At 37.8% G+C, this 16,586-nt stretch overlaps 1 protein-coding gene across 2 annotated transcripts in view; it reads left to right on the top strand.

Moving 5' to 3' along the window:
* The first annotated feature begins 1,591 nt into the window (after nucleotides 1-1,591).
* Nucleotides 1,592-16,586, top strand: part of LOC130922851 (oocyte zinc finger protein XlCOF20-like) — a 39,377-nt gene continuing 24,382 nt past the window's right edge. For both annotated transcript variants that reach the window (XM_057848040.1, XM_057848039.1), the window contains exons 1-2: nucleotides 1,592-1,908; nucleotides 7,256-7,636. In XM_057848040.1, the coding sequence (XP_057704023.1) occupies nucleotides 1,902-1,908; nucleotides 7,256-7,636 (388 nt within the window). In that variant the 5' untranslated portion in view covers nucleotides 1,592-1,901. The remainder of the gene's footprint in view (nucleotides 1,909-7,255; nucleotides 7,637-16,586) is intronic.

Here is a 16,586-nt window from a genome sequence, read left to right on the forward strand (position 1 = left end):
CTGATTAAACAGTTGTGAATCCATGACTGTAATGCGTCCATGAAAACATTTGATGTTTTCACCTCAATAAAGCGTCTGTCGTAGCTACGAGTATTGGGAGTGATTCCATACCATGGAATCATTTGGAAGATAATCTAACAATTCTGTTATCAATCCCAAATAGCATACATGTTTACGCAAATCCAATCAGTTTTAACTCTGCATGTATGTGCAAAGAGTGATTCACCAAGAACTTTATGAAAAGTCTTTGCTATAATATTTTATGTTGGTTTTCACAGGCCACCTCATTATTCATGCGACTACTTAAAGAAATTGTGATTTTTCCAAGAAAGTCTATTAATGGGTCTATCGTATTCCTCGTTGAATACTCTATAAGAAAAATAAACATATATGCATCTATACTAATCCGAAACGATTTTATTAGCAATTTTAATACTCCTTTTAGCAAGGTTCCTTGGGTATGCGGTATGCCGCTGCGTACGTTTCCATAGCAACCAGTCCTGTTATTGTCCTACGTCACAAGCGCTGCATATTCTGAGAACGAGAATAGGCGTAAGCGTAAGGTGCGCATTTCGAGCAGAGGACCGCCACCCCACCTATTAGAGGATTAATCTGTGCGTCCATGAACGAATCTAAGTATTTCCTCTTCATGCCATAAAGTTCTTATGATAAGTTAGAGCCGTTATCAGCGCGACCATTTCGTGTTTTTCCTGTTACGTCGGCTGGTTGATCCCACTCGTTCTCGCAGTGTCGAGGAGAGCGTTCTTTACATTATACTCGCATTGCACATTTGCTTTAAGTGGGAAGGTGTTAGTTTAGCATCTTAAAATGATGTTGTACATCCATATGAGTGTAAAGTGCTTAGTTTTCGCCACTTTTATGGCCAAGATGACCGCACGCAGCGCGCACTCGAACCCCCCTCGTGTTCATTTTACTGCGCAAATATGTATGTATTAATGCAATTGGGGGGGGGGGGCACTTTGAGTGTCCTAAGAAGCGCTCTATGAGAGCGAGGCGTTATTAGACTTTTATTAAATATGCTATTGCTCCAAGTCCAACTGTCCCCCTTACTTGCACATGCTCAAAGGGCCCCATGTTGCCTGGGGCCCCCGGGGAACCTTGCTACTCCTCTGCGCGGGGAGGCTATTTTTTTGGCACAACACCGGACCAAATGTGGAGTTGTTTGGGGACCCCTGATTTATATACACTATTTAAAAGTGTAACAAATACACAACAATAATAACTAACAATAATTATTACGGTTATAACAACTATTGCCATTGTTTTCTCCGTTTGGGAATGGCAAAAAGTAAAAATCACTGACAAAAATATTTTTATATTTTAATTTATTTATTTTTCTTAACATTTATTGATTTATTCATACTCTTTTTTTTTTTTTTTTTTTTTTTTTTTTTTTTAAACTTAAGCGCTCCTGTGATTCTATGTAGTACAACGACTATAGATCTGCTCTGTTAAAATTTGAACCGTGAAAATAAGCGTTGCCTACGATATTTTTTTGTGATAATTGCGCCGAACTTGTGACGTTCTGGTCTTTGCCGGAAACGCCGCGTTGAGCCGAGTGCGCGTTCACGCGAAGGGGAGAAAGTATTCTGCAGGGGAGTGAGATTGAGGCACAACACCGTCCTTGCTCTGAAGACAATCCACTTTTCATCCCTCCTTGGCCCCATGTCGTAAAATAATCCACTGAAAGGTGTGAAAAATGTTTGGACACGCCAAGAACCCGTTCAATCTCGCTTCTGCTTCGAGCCGTTTGGGTCTACGTGGAAACTTGGAGGGATGCTAGGCTAGCTTACGCTAGTTTAGCCGCTAGCAAAGAGAACAAAAAAACAACGCGCTTGGGCTCAACATATCGCCGATCAAGCAAACATAAAGTCCTAAAAATGTCAGGTGAGTTGACTTTTGACTCGTCTTGCAAATTCTATACATTACTATTTGATTGTTTGCAGACACAAAATGTATTACTAGTGCTATGTACGTTCTTATTCGTGGTTTTTGTTCTCTTTAAAGTGTATATGACACAGAAATTGAAATCTTAAATAGCATTGTTATTTAATTGACTCTCTTTCAAGTTATATCAATATATATTCAGGACTCAGGAGGCACTTTTGTGTGTCGCATGCTTTACTGAACTCTTCTTGTGTGTCACATACAAAGACGTCCGTGTCACATCACAAGGTGCAGGCCTCTTATAAAGACAAAAATATCCTAACCAAAAATGGTCCAAACTACGGAGCCCCTAAGGCAGTGCTTCTCAATTATTTTCTGTAATACCCCCCCAATGGAAGACGTAAATGTTTTGCGCCCCCCCACCCAACTCTCTGCCTCCACTGTAAAAGTATCATTTGTCTATAAGATTATTATTATAATCAGTACACCTCTGAATAACATTGTGTCCTTTTTATATTAAAGAAAAAACGTAATATAGATCAACTTACAATAAAATACAATATACATTGTTTTGTTTTTAACAGAAAAGACTTCAAGCACATTTATTTGCCTAAATTAAACAAACAAAAACACTTCCAAACTGTAAAAAATACACTCAAGGCACATTTGTTGACCGTTTGATACTGAAAAATAAAATTTAATGAAATTTAAAAATTGTTATAAATTCAAATTGATTAGCAACATTAACTTTTGAGGACTTAATCCCAAACAATTTGACCGGAAAAAACAAAAATTTAATAGAACAAACACGACATTGTCATTGAGCTGAGGGACAGTTTTTATTTTTTGTAAATTTACATATAGATATTGAGAATGAATCATTCATATATGTGTTTTAATATAGACCAAAAAAATGACTAAGATTACAACAAGAAATGAGAAAATGTGAAAAAAATGTAAATAAGATATTTAAAAAATTTAAAAAATATATTGTAAATGGAGAAAAAAAGGGAGTCATTAAAAATAGAAATGGAATTCATTCTTTTTAAAAATTCTTTAAATTTTTCAAGTTTTTTTAAAAAAACTGTTATGTCCAATTTTCTTCTTCTTTTTTTTTTTTTTACATCTCATACCTGTTTTTTGTTTTGTTTTGTTTTGTTTTTTTAATTTTGACCTATTTTTTTTAAATTGGACAATTTTCATCCATAATAATTCCTGATTCATTTTCATTTTTTCCCCTTCTAATTTTATTTTGAATAAATTAAGTTGTCTAATGTCTTTATGTGACCTCTTAATTGATTTGGCATCCTGCTGTCCGCTGCGAACATTTTTAGACACGGTAAACAGACTGGTCTTTCCTGGTCTCCCACTGTGCTAAAAGTCAAAGCCAAACGCTACATAGGCTTCGTCATATTTCTTCGTCTTAGCTTTCCATATCTCCAGTGTCCAGAGCGCCACTGGCACCCACTGAGTGGATGTCCAATTACACTTTATTCTAGTACAGCAAAATACGTATGTTCCCCAAGGTCACATGCGCCACCCCTGGCATAGCTCCGCCCCCCCTGGTGGGGCCCGCACCACCATTTGAGAAGTACTGCCCTAAGGTGACATGGGAGAAGAAAAAAAAAAAACAGGAGGAAAAAAAAAAGGTGACGTTAAAAAAAAAAATAGTGCCCCTAAAGGGACACGAAAGATTTTTTTTCTGTCAAAGCAAAAAAAAAAAAAAAAAGGCCCTGGAAAAAAAAAAGACCCGCCGTAAAAAAAAAAAGTTGAGGTTGAAGCCAAAAAAAATAAAAAATGCCTGGGAAAAAAAACACGAAAGTAAAAAAAAAAATAATTGCCCCGAAAAAAAAAAGACCTGGAAGTAAAAAAAAAAAAAAAAAAAAAAAAAAAGAAAAGAAAAAGAAAAAACACATAATTCCACTTTTTTTATACGTGCGTTTTGCAGGTAAACAATGGCAACAATGGGGCGTGATCACCCGTGGAGCAGGTTAATTGAGTTGTACTTTGAAATAGGCCTAAACTATGATGACATAAGATCAATTATTGATATTAAGCACGGTTTCCAAATAAGCAGAAGACATTTGAAGCGAGTTTTAAACTCAACCGGACATTTTCGTCGGAAAACGTTCTGTGATTTGGCGGTCCTTGTTGACTTCATTCGCTTTCCAAAAGTCAAACTGACCTGGAGGCACAACTATCTTCCAACATTTTTTTTTTTTGCTTCGATGTAAAAAAAAATGGTTTTTTTTTTTGCTTCAACCTCAACTTTTCTTTTTTACTTCCGGGTCTTTTTTTTCCGGGGCATTTTTTTTTTTTTTAATACTTTCGTGACCTTTTTTTTGCTTTGACAGAAAAAAACTTGAATGTCCCTTTAGGGTAGACATGTTCAAAGTCCGGCGCGGGGGCCAAATGCGGCCCATGGTCAAATTTCATCCGGCCCCCAGCCTCTGTCATAAAATCAATAACGTCTGGCCCGCACACAGACTTAATAAATTGGTCAGCAGTACTGCTACCAGCATATGAAGTAGCTTACACACTAAATGCTGCTCCTCATTTACCCACTAGAAGGCAGCAGCACTCTAAGCAACATTACCCCGTGTGACCCTTTACTCCCAATTTTCTAAAATGGCGACAATCAACAGAAAAAAAGAAAGTTGAATGCGACAGCCGACCCTTCAAGGATAGGTGAAAATTGGACAATTTCTTCACTAAAATACACAACAACGTGTCTGCCTCATTTGCAAAGAGACAGTCGCTGTTTTTAAAGAGTTCAATGTGAGGCGGTATTACCAAACAAGACACGCTGACATGTACAACAAGATTACAGGGAAGATGCGTAGCGAGAAATTCAAGCAACTTGAAGCTAGTTTGATTTTACAGCAGCAGTATTTCGCAAGAGCCCGAGAGTCAAAGGAGAACGCCACAAAGGCTAGTTGCGACATTGTTGAAATTATTAAAAATAATAATAAAGCAAATGTGACACACAGAATGGCTTGCTAAAATCTGCTTGAATATATCGTTCTACATAAAGGACGTCAGTCAAGGTCGGCCCCCCAAATTTTTACCACACCAAATTTTGCCCCCTTTGCAAAAAGTTTGGACACCCCTGCTTTAGGGGCACAATTTTTTTTTTTTACGTCAACTTTTTTTTTTTTCCTCTGTTTTTTTTCTTCTTCCATGTCACCTTAGGGGCTCCATACCAAACACATTACATTACTTCAATCAACAAAAAAAAAGTGGTTTCAGTAAAAAAAAAAAAAAAAATTGATTTCAATCAAAAAAGTAAAATTTGATCAAAGAACAATAATGTTCAAATGCATTTTGTGAGTCTTCAGTTTGTTTTTGCATTCAAACTTTTTGTCTTTGAATTTATTATTTTTTATTGTAAATACTTATTTGGTTGAAGCAACTTTATTTTATTTTATTTTTTTGTATAATAAAGGCACAAATCTACCTCTTTACTAGTGATGCACGATAATGCATTTTTCAACCGATACCGATAATTTCCTCCTCATTCCAACCGATAACTGATAATGTCAAGCCGATAATTCTATTAAAAGATTTATGTAAAATTTTAAAGTATACACAAAAGAAAATATTACTGTGCAAAAATATAATTTATTGCTCTTTTTTTCAACATAAAGTATGAACAAGTCGTCAATTCAAACATCTAAATAATGACAGGTTGTCTGACATTGTGTAATGGTAAACCTTTGGCAACAATTACTTAGAGTAAATACCTAAGTTGCACAAAAATGCGTTTAAAAGTAAGCCATTCCTAACATATACAACATTAATCCGCTGCAAAACACACCTCCTTAAAACTAGTCAGTTTTAAGTGTAAATCGATTGGCAATAAGTGAAATTATCTGCCATCGCTTCAAGTGTATTTCTCTCAGATTTCTTTGAAGAAAAATAGCTAGCTGAAAATAATCTTAACAGCCTTGTTTTAAGCAATACATTATTATACTTAATCCTAAAAAAAAAAAAACTTGGAAGAAGGAAAGATTTTGAATAATATTTGTGGCTACATAATATTGATTTAAGAATTTGATTATCTACTGTGACTGTAATTGAGCAGAGAAATAAGTTAAATAATTTGAAAAGTGATTACTAATGTTATATGCTTTGTTGCACACTGTGAAAATGATTACCTCAAAAGAGCGAGATGTAATGTACCCATTCTGCAGCGCTTTGTTTACATTTGCGGCTTTCACGACATTTGCGTTACAGCAGCTAAACTGCTACACGGCAGTACTATTTGGACGGAGTTGGAGTTCGCATGCGCGTGCGTGTTGTTTTGTGCCTGAGTTTTATTAAGCCGAAAATAAAGGCAGCGTTACAAAGTCATCTGACCGCTCGTCATTTCACATTCTGAATGCATTATTGACTGGCTGACTTCGTTTTCTCCATGTTTAAATTATCTTATAACCACTGTGCCGTCATGATAAGCTTGCTTACCGGACATCACTTTTTCATGAAGAATGGTGGTCGTATAAACTGCATTATTTCTTTTATCCAGGGCTTTGGTTCTCGGGTCATTAAGGTAAAAAAAAAAAAAAATGTGTTGGCGGCGGCGGCAGCTACGTTCGTACCGGATAATCCGCCCGCCCCGGCCGGTTCGCCAGACTGGCCAGAGCGGCGGGCTCCGTCAGAAGACGGCTACTTGCCGACTATCGGTCTCCCGTAGTGCCGGTGTTTAGCCTTAGATGCGAATTTACCACCCGCCTTGGGCTGAATTCCCAAACAGCCCGACTCTGTATCGTCACAAGCCCTGTAGTTTAACTTAGTGTTTACAATAGCTTTAGCATTCCTGCTAGCAGCAGCCTCGTATTTGTTCCAAAATTCTTTGTGATGCAGTTTTAAATGACTGCTGGGTTAGTGGTTTTGAATGAGACGCGTTCTTTCTGCCTCGTGGAACTTCTACGGTACATGTTTTGCAGATGGCGAGAGCGTCGTTTTTTTAGTAACAGCCGCCATAATATTCAACTACTTGTTGTCTTGTAACTCCGCCTCCTCAACCCCTCCTCCCTCAGGGGCTTCAGAGAGGGGAGGGGTTGAGGAGGCGGCGTGCTGAATTCTTCGGTTGTGCACATTTGGAGGCAAAATCAAGTATATAATTATCGGATTGCATTATCGGTTGAATTTTTTTATTATCTGGATTATCTGTGTGACGTCATAATTGCCATTATCGGCCGATAATTATCGGTGACCGATATTATCGTGTATCTTTACTCTATACAAATGTGAGCAAAATGATTGCACTGTACAGCCTGTACAGCCAATATTTTGGGGATTGAATGAGGCAAATGGCCCATGTATGATGATGGTCTTGGTCTTGCAGATGTCAGTCAAGAGCAACACCAGGAGTTTGCTCGCATCAAAGAAGAAGAGGAGGAGGAAGAGTTGTCACACATCAAGAAGGAGGAGGAGGACGACGAATTCGTCCACATTAAAGTGGAGCAAGAGGAGTATTTGATTGAAGTTGAGAACCCCCACATTGAGAAGCAGCAGCAACCTTATGCCCTTAAAAAGGAGGCTGTTAAAGAGGAGGTCTCCAAGTGGACTGGTGAGCCCTTGAAGGTTGAAGATGGAGATCCGAGTGAGGCCAGCATTAAAGCGGAGCCTCCCAATGGTAGCAGAAGTTCAAAAGAAGGATCCCAAGCAGACGACCTCATCGCTCAACCATCAGAGAGTGACGACGCCACTTCACACTCGCTGTTCCGTGAGTATCACGTTACTCACCTTGAGAGAGTGCGGGGCTCTGTCTGAAGAAAAATCCGGAACTGTCATTTGGTGGCGGTCGTTCAATCCATTTCCTCTTTATGCGATAGTGTATCCAATCCTTGTTGTGTGACAATATGACACTCATTTTGACATGAATTAATTCATTAATCGCAGTTACAGTGGGGCAAATAAGTATTTAGTCAACCACTAATTGTGCAAGTTCTCCCACTTGAAAAGATTAGAGTGGCCTGTAATTGTCAACATGGGTAAACCTCAACCATGAAAGACAGAATTTGGAAAAAAAACAGGAAATCACATTGTTTGATTTTTTTTTTTTTTTAAACTCTTTATTTTGTTATTTTTATATATATATATGAACAACAGGAACAAAGACAGTACAAACTAACATATATATATGAACAACAGGAACAAAGACAGTACAAACTAACATAAAATTACAAAATAAAATAGTACAAGGGGGGCATATAAATTCTCATTTAGTTGAGTGAGCATTGTCTTTGTCTTTGAATAATGTCCATTTTCTCCAGTTTTGCGTAAAGTCACCTGCTTTGATTCGCAGATGAAAGGTCATTTTCTCCATCACGTAGATCTCCTCCATAATGTCCATCCAGTGTCCTGTTTGTGGAGCATCACAGTGTTTCCCCTAGGATTTTTTGAAGCTGTGGTGGTGGGCTGCATCGGAGTCGGACAGCCTCACCATGTCGTGCCACAGCGAATTTTTTTTCCTTCATTTTTTCCCCCAAGAAGAACCATAACAAAGATATATTTGAAATATTTCATTAGCCAGGCTAATGTTGTACCTCTCAGCTACAGTACATGTATGTAAAATGCGTAGCTGATTACAGCTACGTTACCCGATGTACTAATGCGACTTTTTTTCTCGTGGCAATAGTACGACTTACATCTCGTAGTGACTCAGGGTTGGCAACCCAAACTGTTGAAAGAGCCATATTTGACCCCCAAAAAAACACAAAAAAAACTGATACAGTATGTCTGGAGCCACAAAAAATTAAAAGCCTTTTACAAGCCTTAGAATTATCGATACTAGCTATATTAGCCTACTATAGAAATACGTAATTAGCCTTCATGATTAAATGTTTGTTTTCCCTGCAGTGGATCCTATAGAGAATGACGCACCACGTGACTACTCTGTTGTACTATGCCACCACAAGTTTAACTTCATTACAATATTAATGAATTGAAAGAATGTTTGTGTCATGTTTGTCCTCCTAGAAATCCTATTAAAACAAAAAAATATATTTCCCTCCCCCATCTTTTTCCATTTAAAAAAAAAAAAAAAAAAAGCTCCGAAGCATCGCTAAAGAGCCGCATGCGGCCCGAGAGCCGCGGGTTGCAGACCACCGTCGTAGTCCTCCTTTTTCCTTTTATTTGACCCTCATAAGTACTACATTACCACAACAATAACAGTCCTTCTGTCAACTGACCCATTTAGAGCACTGGGGGAATTCTAATAGCCGTGTAAAGAGTTTTACTTGATTCGGTGAGAAGGTGAATAGTTTTTTCCCCGTTGTTCGTAAACTAAATTTCCACACAAAGGCACGTCGAGGTACCATTAACTTAGCAAGGAGAGGTATGAGAGTCATTTTTCGAGTGTCCCAGAGCTCGCGAAATTTGGGTGGGGGGGCGCATTTATCAAAGTTTCGTCAGCCGTAATTGTCTGAAGTTGGCGCGCCGGTGTTGTGCCGAAAAATAGCCACTCCACGTGAAATGTCCCCCCTGACGGGAGCGCCCACACGTCACTCGTACAAACAGCCTTTTCTTACCAATCGATGGACACAGAAACGACGTTCTTGTACCGTGAATATGTATCATTTTACTCTGCTTGAACTGATAAATCGTTTACTGTGACCAACGCTCTGAAAATAGAGCAAGGCTTTATTTTGGGCCCCGCCTCTCCGCAGTCTCTCAGCGCAAGTTAGTCAAAGTTTGCTTTCCGTCCAAGACGGCCGTCCACCGCTCACTTTCGCCGAAAAGTCCGATCCAAATTATTGTAATGCCCCGGATATGGGCAAGAAGGAGAGAAGTCTGTATTTGCTTACCCACTTTATTGTGGTAACAATAATAAAGAAAAACAATAACAAAATAACAGCGGGCTGCTACAACATGCGACCGCTATCTCTCGCTATCTCGCTCGTTCTCCCATTCTTCCTACTCGTTCCCCTTGCGTCTCTTAAGGGGGGGCCTGCATAGTTACGAACATTAGGCTACAATACACAATGAATAGGTGTCCGCTGAACTCCTCCCACTCGGCTGCCGCTAGTTTGAAGCGGCCTTAAAAATTTTTTTTTTATTGAAATAAATAAATAAAATACATCTCATTTGCCAGGCGTGGCGGCTTTCATTTTAGTGTGGCGGTGCGCCACAATCTGTTGAATATAGGGGAATCCCTGCATCACTTTTTAACCAGTTTCTTGTAATGGCCTTCTTATAGGCGACAATCATGATTTTGAAGAGGTACCTATCTTCTTTCATAACAACACCTTCTGGGATCAATCCCAGATACAGAACCCGTGGGTCCCTGGGAACCTTATAATTTCACATTGTTTGATTTTTAAAGAATTTATTTGCAAATAATGGTGGAAAATAAGTATTTGGTCTATACCAAAAGTTCATCTCAATACTTTATGTACCTTTGTTGGCAATGACGGAAGCCAAACGTTTTCTGTAACTCTTCACAAGCTTTTCACACACTGTGGCTGGTATTTTCGCCCATTCCTCCATGCAGATCTCCTCTAGAGCAGTGATATTTTGGGGCTGTCGTTAGGCAACATGGACTATCAACTCCCTCCTCACCCCGTGGCGTCAAAATGATAACAAGAACGGGGAGCAAAAATCCCAGAACCACACAGGGGGACCTAGTGAATGACCTACAGAGAGCTGGGACCACAGTTACAAAGGCTACTATCAGTAACACAATGCGCCGCCAGGGACTCCAATCCTGCACTGCCAGACGTGTCCCCCTGCTGAAAAAAGTACATGTCCAGGCCCATCTGCGGTTTGCTAGAGAGCATTTGGATGATCCAGAAGAGGATTGGGAGAATGTGTTATGGTCAGATTAAACCAAAATAGAACTTTTTGGTAGAAACACAAGTTCTCTTTTTAGGAGGAAAAAGAATACTGAATTGCACCATACCCACTGTGAAGCATGAGGGTGGAAACATCATGCTTTGGGGCTGTTTTTCTGCAAAGGGACCAGGACAACTGATCTGTGTAAAGGAAAGAATGAATGGGGCCATGTTTTGAGAGATTTTGAGTGAAAATCTCCTTCCATCAGCAAGGGCATTGAAGATGAGACATGGCTGGGTCTTTCAGCATGACAATGATCCCAAACACACAGCCAGGGCAACAAAGAAGTGGCTTCGTAAGAAGCATTTTAAGATCCTGGAGTGGCCTGGCCAGTCTCCAGATCTCAACCCCATAGAAAATCTGCAGAGGGAGTTGAAAGTCCGTGTTGCCCAACGGCAGCCCCAAAACATCACTGCTCTAGAGGAGATCTGCACGGAGGAATGGGCCAAAATACCAGCAACAGTGTGTGAAAAGCTTGTGAAGAGTTACAGAAAACATTTGGCCTTTGTTATTGCCAATAAATAAATAATACATGTAGATATTTATTTAGCTGCTTCACGTAGTTCAAAATTTTCAGCTTGAAAGAATGTTGGGGACGTTTCGTTTGAAAAGTATTTTTCTACGTAGGGCTGTCCCAAACGCCTAGTTTTCTCCGGATTAGTCAACCGACTATTTTTACTATTGGTTGACTAATCTAAGAATTGTTTTGTTTTTTAATTTAATTACAAATTTGGCAGCGAAATGTTTGATGACGCTTATTAATTCACAAAAACATTTTGGAAGATTTAAAAAAAAAAAAATTTAAGTACAAATAAACACGGAAATAACAATAATTAATCACAAATAAACAATGAGGTCAAATGCTGATAGCATTAACTAGTGCAAAAAATTTAAATGTTGTAGATTCAAAACAATTCTTATAAAACACAAATCTAGCATTAATATTATATTATACTATTATATCTAATAGTATTATAATAATTACCAATACATAGTCAAAGCGGGCTGAAAAGACTTTTATTTTTTCATTTCATGAGAATATTGAATTTACTGACATGGTCAAAATGACGTCAGTCATCAGGAATCATCTCTGTAACCAGGAATTCATTTGAGCTGGATCTTGCCGGAATAAGATCCGGCACCTCTTGATTTCGGACTCCCTGTGTTCCAGGACTTATTTGGGAAGATCCGGCACCTCTCGTGAATAGAAAATAAAAATTATATAAAAATGTTGGGGGGAAAGAAGGAGAGGAGTCGTTGACAGCTTTCTCAACTTTATTGTGGCAAGAATAAGAAAAAGAGAAACAGAATAACAGCGGACTGCAAACTTTTGCTTCTCGCCCGTCTCCCCCTCGCTTCCTACTACTCACAGCTGTCCAGTCCCAGCGTCTCTTAAACGGACCGTGCATAGTAGGGGTGTGACAAAATATTGAAATGGTGATATATCGTGATACTTTCTATTAGAGCTGAAACGATTACTCGAGCAACTCGAGTAACTCGAGTTTAAAAACTGATCCGAGTAATTTTATTCACCTGGAGTAATTGTTTATTTTGACAGCTCTAAGCATCACGTTTTGCTCGGACTACTTTTAATGCGGGACAACGCGCTGATGTCACGTGCGTAGAGGAAGAAGCAAAAAAAAAAAACTTACTGCAGCCGACAACCGCTACAAACGACGCCGACGTTGCTAAATACTAGCCCGCTCATGCTACGTTAGTTGCAGGTGGCGTCCAGTGAGTCTCATAGAGATCACATGTATGTTGAACTAGATGCGCAATGACAGACTAGGCCGCGTCTGGGCAGCGTTAGCAAACAGCCGCCATCTTAAAGCAGTAGAGCGCTAAGCGCTAATAAAGAGCGCTAAACGCTAATATACTGTATAAGATTAACGTTACTGTCACTACTAGCTCACCTTACGTTAGCACTGCGGAGGGCTAGGTTTCAATTAATTAAGACCGCTTTCGATGCGTGGCTAACGTGTCTTACATACAGGCTATAACATAACATAGCGTTGTGGAGTGATGAGCATGTCAAATAAAAACTCAACAATGCTAACTATCAATTTTAGCTCAGTAATCATTGCTGGATAAAACACCAAGTAGCACTAGTCCCTGATGTGCTCCAATACAGCCTGTATCATACATTTATTTTGAACAGTGCAAAAACTTAAATCCTATCAGGACTTACAGTTTAGACTAACTTAAAACTTAACTAGAACTTAAAAATGGCTTGACACAAATAGAAATTTAATTGAAAAACGTAGGAAAAAATCCTAACTTTTAAGTGATGTGTGTTATCAAGCGTAAAGGCATTTTTAGGTGTGTTTATATATATATATATATATATATATATATATATATATATATATATAAATAAGATCTAAAGGTTTTTTGAGTGAAAGCAGTGAATTAGTCATTTTTTAAAATTCTAGTTACATCTGAGATGCAATTGTTGGCTGTTTTCAACAATATACATCAAAAATAAAGACATTGATTGACTGAAAATGATAAAATGTCTTGTTTTCTCATGTATATCTATAATTGCTCTTCACCTAAAAATATATTTGTTTTATCCGATTACTCGATTAATCGATAGAATTTTCAGTCGATTACTCGATTACTAAAATATTCGATAGCTGCAGCCCTAGTTTCAATTAATTACGACCTCTGTCGATGCGTGGCTAACGTGTCTTATATACAGGCTTTAACATAACATAGCGTTGTGGAATGATGAGGGTGCAAAATAAATACTTAATAATGCTAACTAGGCCTGAACGATATATCGTTTAAACATCGCCATCGCGATGTGCACATGTGCAATAGTCCCATCGCAAGGACGTGCGATAGTTTTATTTTTTTTAAATCCACAAATGTATGTTGCTCCATGCTTTCTCTGTCCTGAGCTGATCGCTTTAGTGACACTCACACAACCTCCCTCTCCCCCTCCCTTCCTCTCCTAGGTCTTTGTTCCTCTGCGCACTTGCTTATTAAAGTTAACGATGGTTGTGTTTGATCTTGCCACAGAGGCGAACTTCAATCACACCGCATCTTTCAGTCGTCGTTTAACTTGTTAAGCACGTGTTGCATGAAGGAAGCGTGCGCTGGAATGAATGTGTGTGCGTGGAAACGTTGGGGACAGCCGGTGTTCTGACGAATGGGTATGTTTGGTACACCTGTTGTGTTGTGTCCTGGAAATAAACACTAGAAGTGATTCTTCAGCCAAGGTAGATAAACAAAAGCATTAAATAAAGCAAAGCATTTTTCTACTACAGTACATTATTCTTGTTTAAAAATGATCCGATGATCTGCACGTGGTACATGATTGGAAAGCTTAAAATCTCAACTTTCTGGGGGAAGAAAAATTTTTAACAGGAGGGCATTTTTAAAAAAAAAAAAAAGAAATGTTTTTTAAACAGCAAAACCCTAGCTGGAGGTGAGAGCATGCGAGAGCAGAATTACAGACACCATGACTTTAACAAGATATTATCACGTACTTATCTTGTTTCGATCCAAAAACTCCATGTCGCATATATCACTGAGTGTCAAGACACAGCTGTGACTGGCCGCAGCTGGATTATTTCATTTTATTTTATAGGTGAAACATGGTACTATAACAGGGGTCGCAATGCAGAAATCGCAGACATCAAGGAGTGGTCGAGATTTTCTTTTTCATATATTTACCCTTTTAAACGCCCCCCCCCCCCCCCCCCCCCCCCAATTTTTCTTTTTTTCTCGGATAAGGTATTTATCATCTAACATAGCAGGGAAAATGCGACAGTAACAAAAAAAATACAATTTAGCGAAAGTTATGAGGTAGATATCCGTGACTTTTTTACAGACGCCATATTTTTCATTGTGACGTAATTTGTTTAAAAATTTAAAATATGCAAGTGAATCATTTTTTAAAGTTAGCCATATACATTTTTTAAAGCATATTTTAGGGGGAACATTTTGAAAAAAACATGTCTAATATATGTATAATATGCATCTTTTTCCAATGCAAAAAAAAAAATATATATATATATATATTTTTTTTTAATATCGCAATATAATATCGCAATATATTGCAACCCCCAAAAAAATCGCAGCAATAGTTTTTTCCAATATCGTTCAGGCCTAATGCTAACTATCAATTTTAGCTCACTAGTCATTGCTGGATAAAACACCAAGTAGCACTGGTCCCTATTGTATTACAGCCTGTATCATACATTTATTTTGAACACTGCAAAAACTCAAAATCCTATCAGGACTTAAGATTTAGACTTACTTAAAAATAGCTTGACACAATAGAAATTCAATTGGAACACGTGGGGGAAAAATCCTAACTTTTAAGTGTTGTGTGTTATCAAGCGTAATGGCATTTTTAGGTAAGAAATATATATATATATATATATATATATTTTATAAGATCTAAAAGTTTTTTGAGTGAAAGCAGTGAATTAGTCTTTTTTTTTTCTAGTTACATCTGAGATGCAATTGTTGGCTGTTTTCAACAATGTACATCGAAAATAAAGACATTGATTGACTGAAAATGGTTCAAGATTAGATGAAATGTCTTGTTTTCTCATGTATATTCATAATTGCTCTTCACCTAAAATGTTTTATCCGATCACTCGATTAATCGATAGAATTTTCAGTCGATTACTCGATTACTAAAATATTCGATAGCTGCAGCCCTACTTTGTATGCTAAAAGGTTATCGATATGCTCCTGCCAAGAATCGAGATATCGTTTTAAAAAAGTGTCAATGTTTAAATATATATATCTATATTAGGGCTGTCAAACGATTAAAATTTTTAATCGAGTTAATTACAGCTTAAAAATGAATTAATCGTAATTAATCGCAATTCAAACCATCTATAAAATATGCCATATTTTCTGTGAATTATATATATATTCTGTAAAATAAAATGTTGGAATGGAAAGATAAGACACAAGATGGATATATACATTCAACATACGGTACATAAGGACTGTAGTGGGCATTTCACTCTACTGTCATTTAATGCTGTCCTCACTCTGAAGCGTCTACTTTTTCCAAAGCTAGACAGCTATTGAACGACGCCTTAATAATCAGACTTCTTCCTTTTTCATCTGATTTATTAATAAAATGGCCTCAAACCATTGTCCTCTTTAGACCGTCGTAAAACTACAAACAACGTTAGCTTAGCACGCTATACAGGTTAACTAAACATAAACAAAAAGCGTCTCATACAAAAAATATAACATATAACATTACGCTTATTAACATAATATGTACATTCTTTACAACAACCATACTTACGGACAAATCTTGTCCAAGGATCATATAAGCACAACAGAGACGTCGTGCAGCCATATTGAACTGGCAAGAATACAACAAACCATGTTGCAAAGCCACCACAAGAGTTCGCTGTTAGACAGCACAAAAAGCCTTGCTGTAAAACTTACCAAAAGGCAGAATACTGTCTGAGCGGGACATGTGCGTTAATTGCGTCAAATATTTTAACGTAGGGCTGGGCGATATGGCCTTAAACATGTATCACGATAAATTGAGCAGATTTATCTCGATAACGATAAATGACGATAAATTCGCCCAAGCGTACTGTTATATAATTTGAAAATCTGAATCAATGCATGAAATACAGATTAACTGTTTCTTGTTGATTTATTTACCAGCATTCAATTTCATATACTGTATTTAACAATTGTACATGCAGTCTAAACATTAAGTTTATAAAAATGTATTGTAAGCAATAAGAATTCAAGTATGAACATTTATAACAGCGTGTATGACTTGAACAATGTACATTATCAAAATCAATATGCCTGTGCAAACATGTCATTGTAACACAAATGAC

The sequence above is a fragment of the Corythoichthys intestinalis genome, chromosome 10 (genome assembly GCF_030265065.1).
Source record: "Corythoichthys intestinalis isolate RoL2023-P3 chromosome 10, ASM3026506v1, whole genome shotgun sequence".
Taxonomy (NCBI): domain Eukaryota; kingdom Metazoa; phylum Chordata; class Actinopteri; order Syngnathiformes; family Syngnathidae; genus Corythoichthys; species Corythoichthys intestinalis.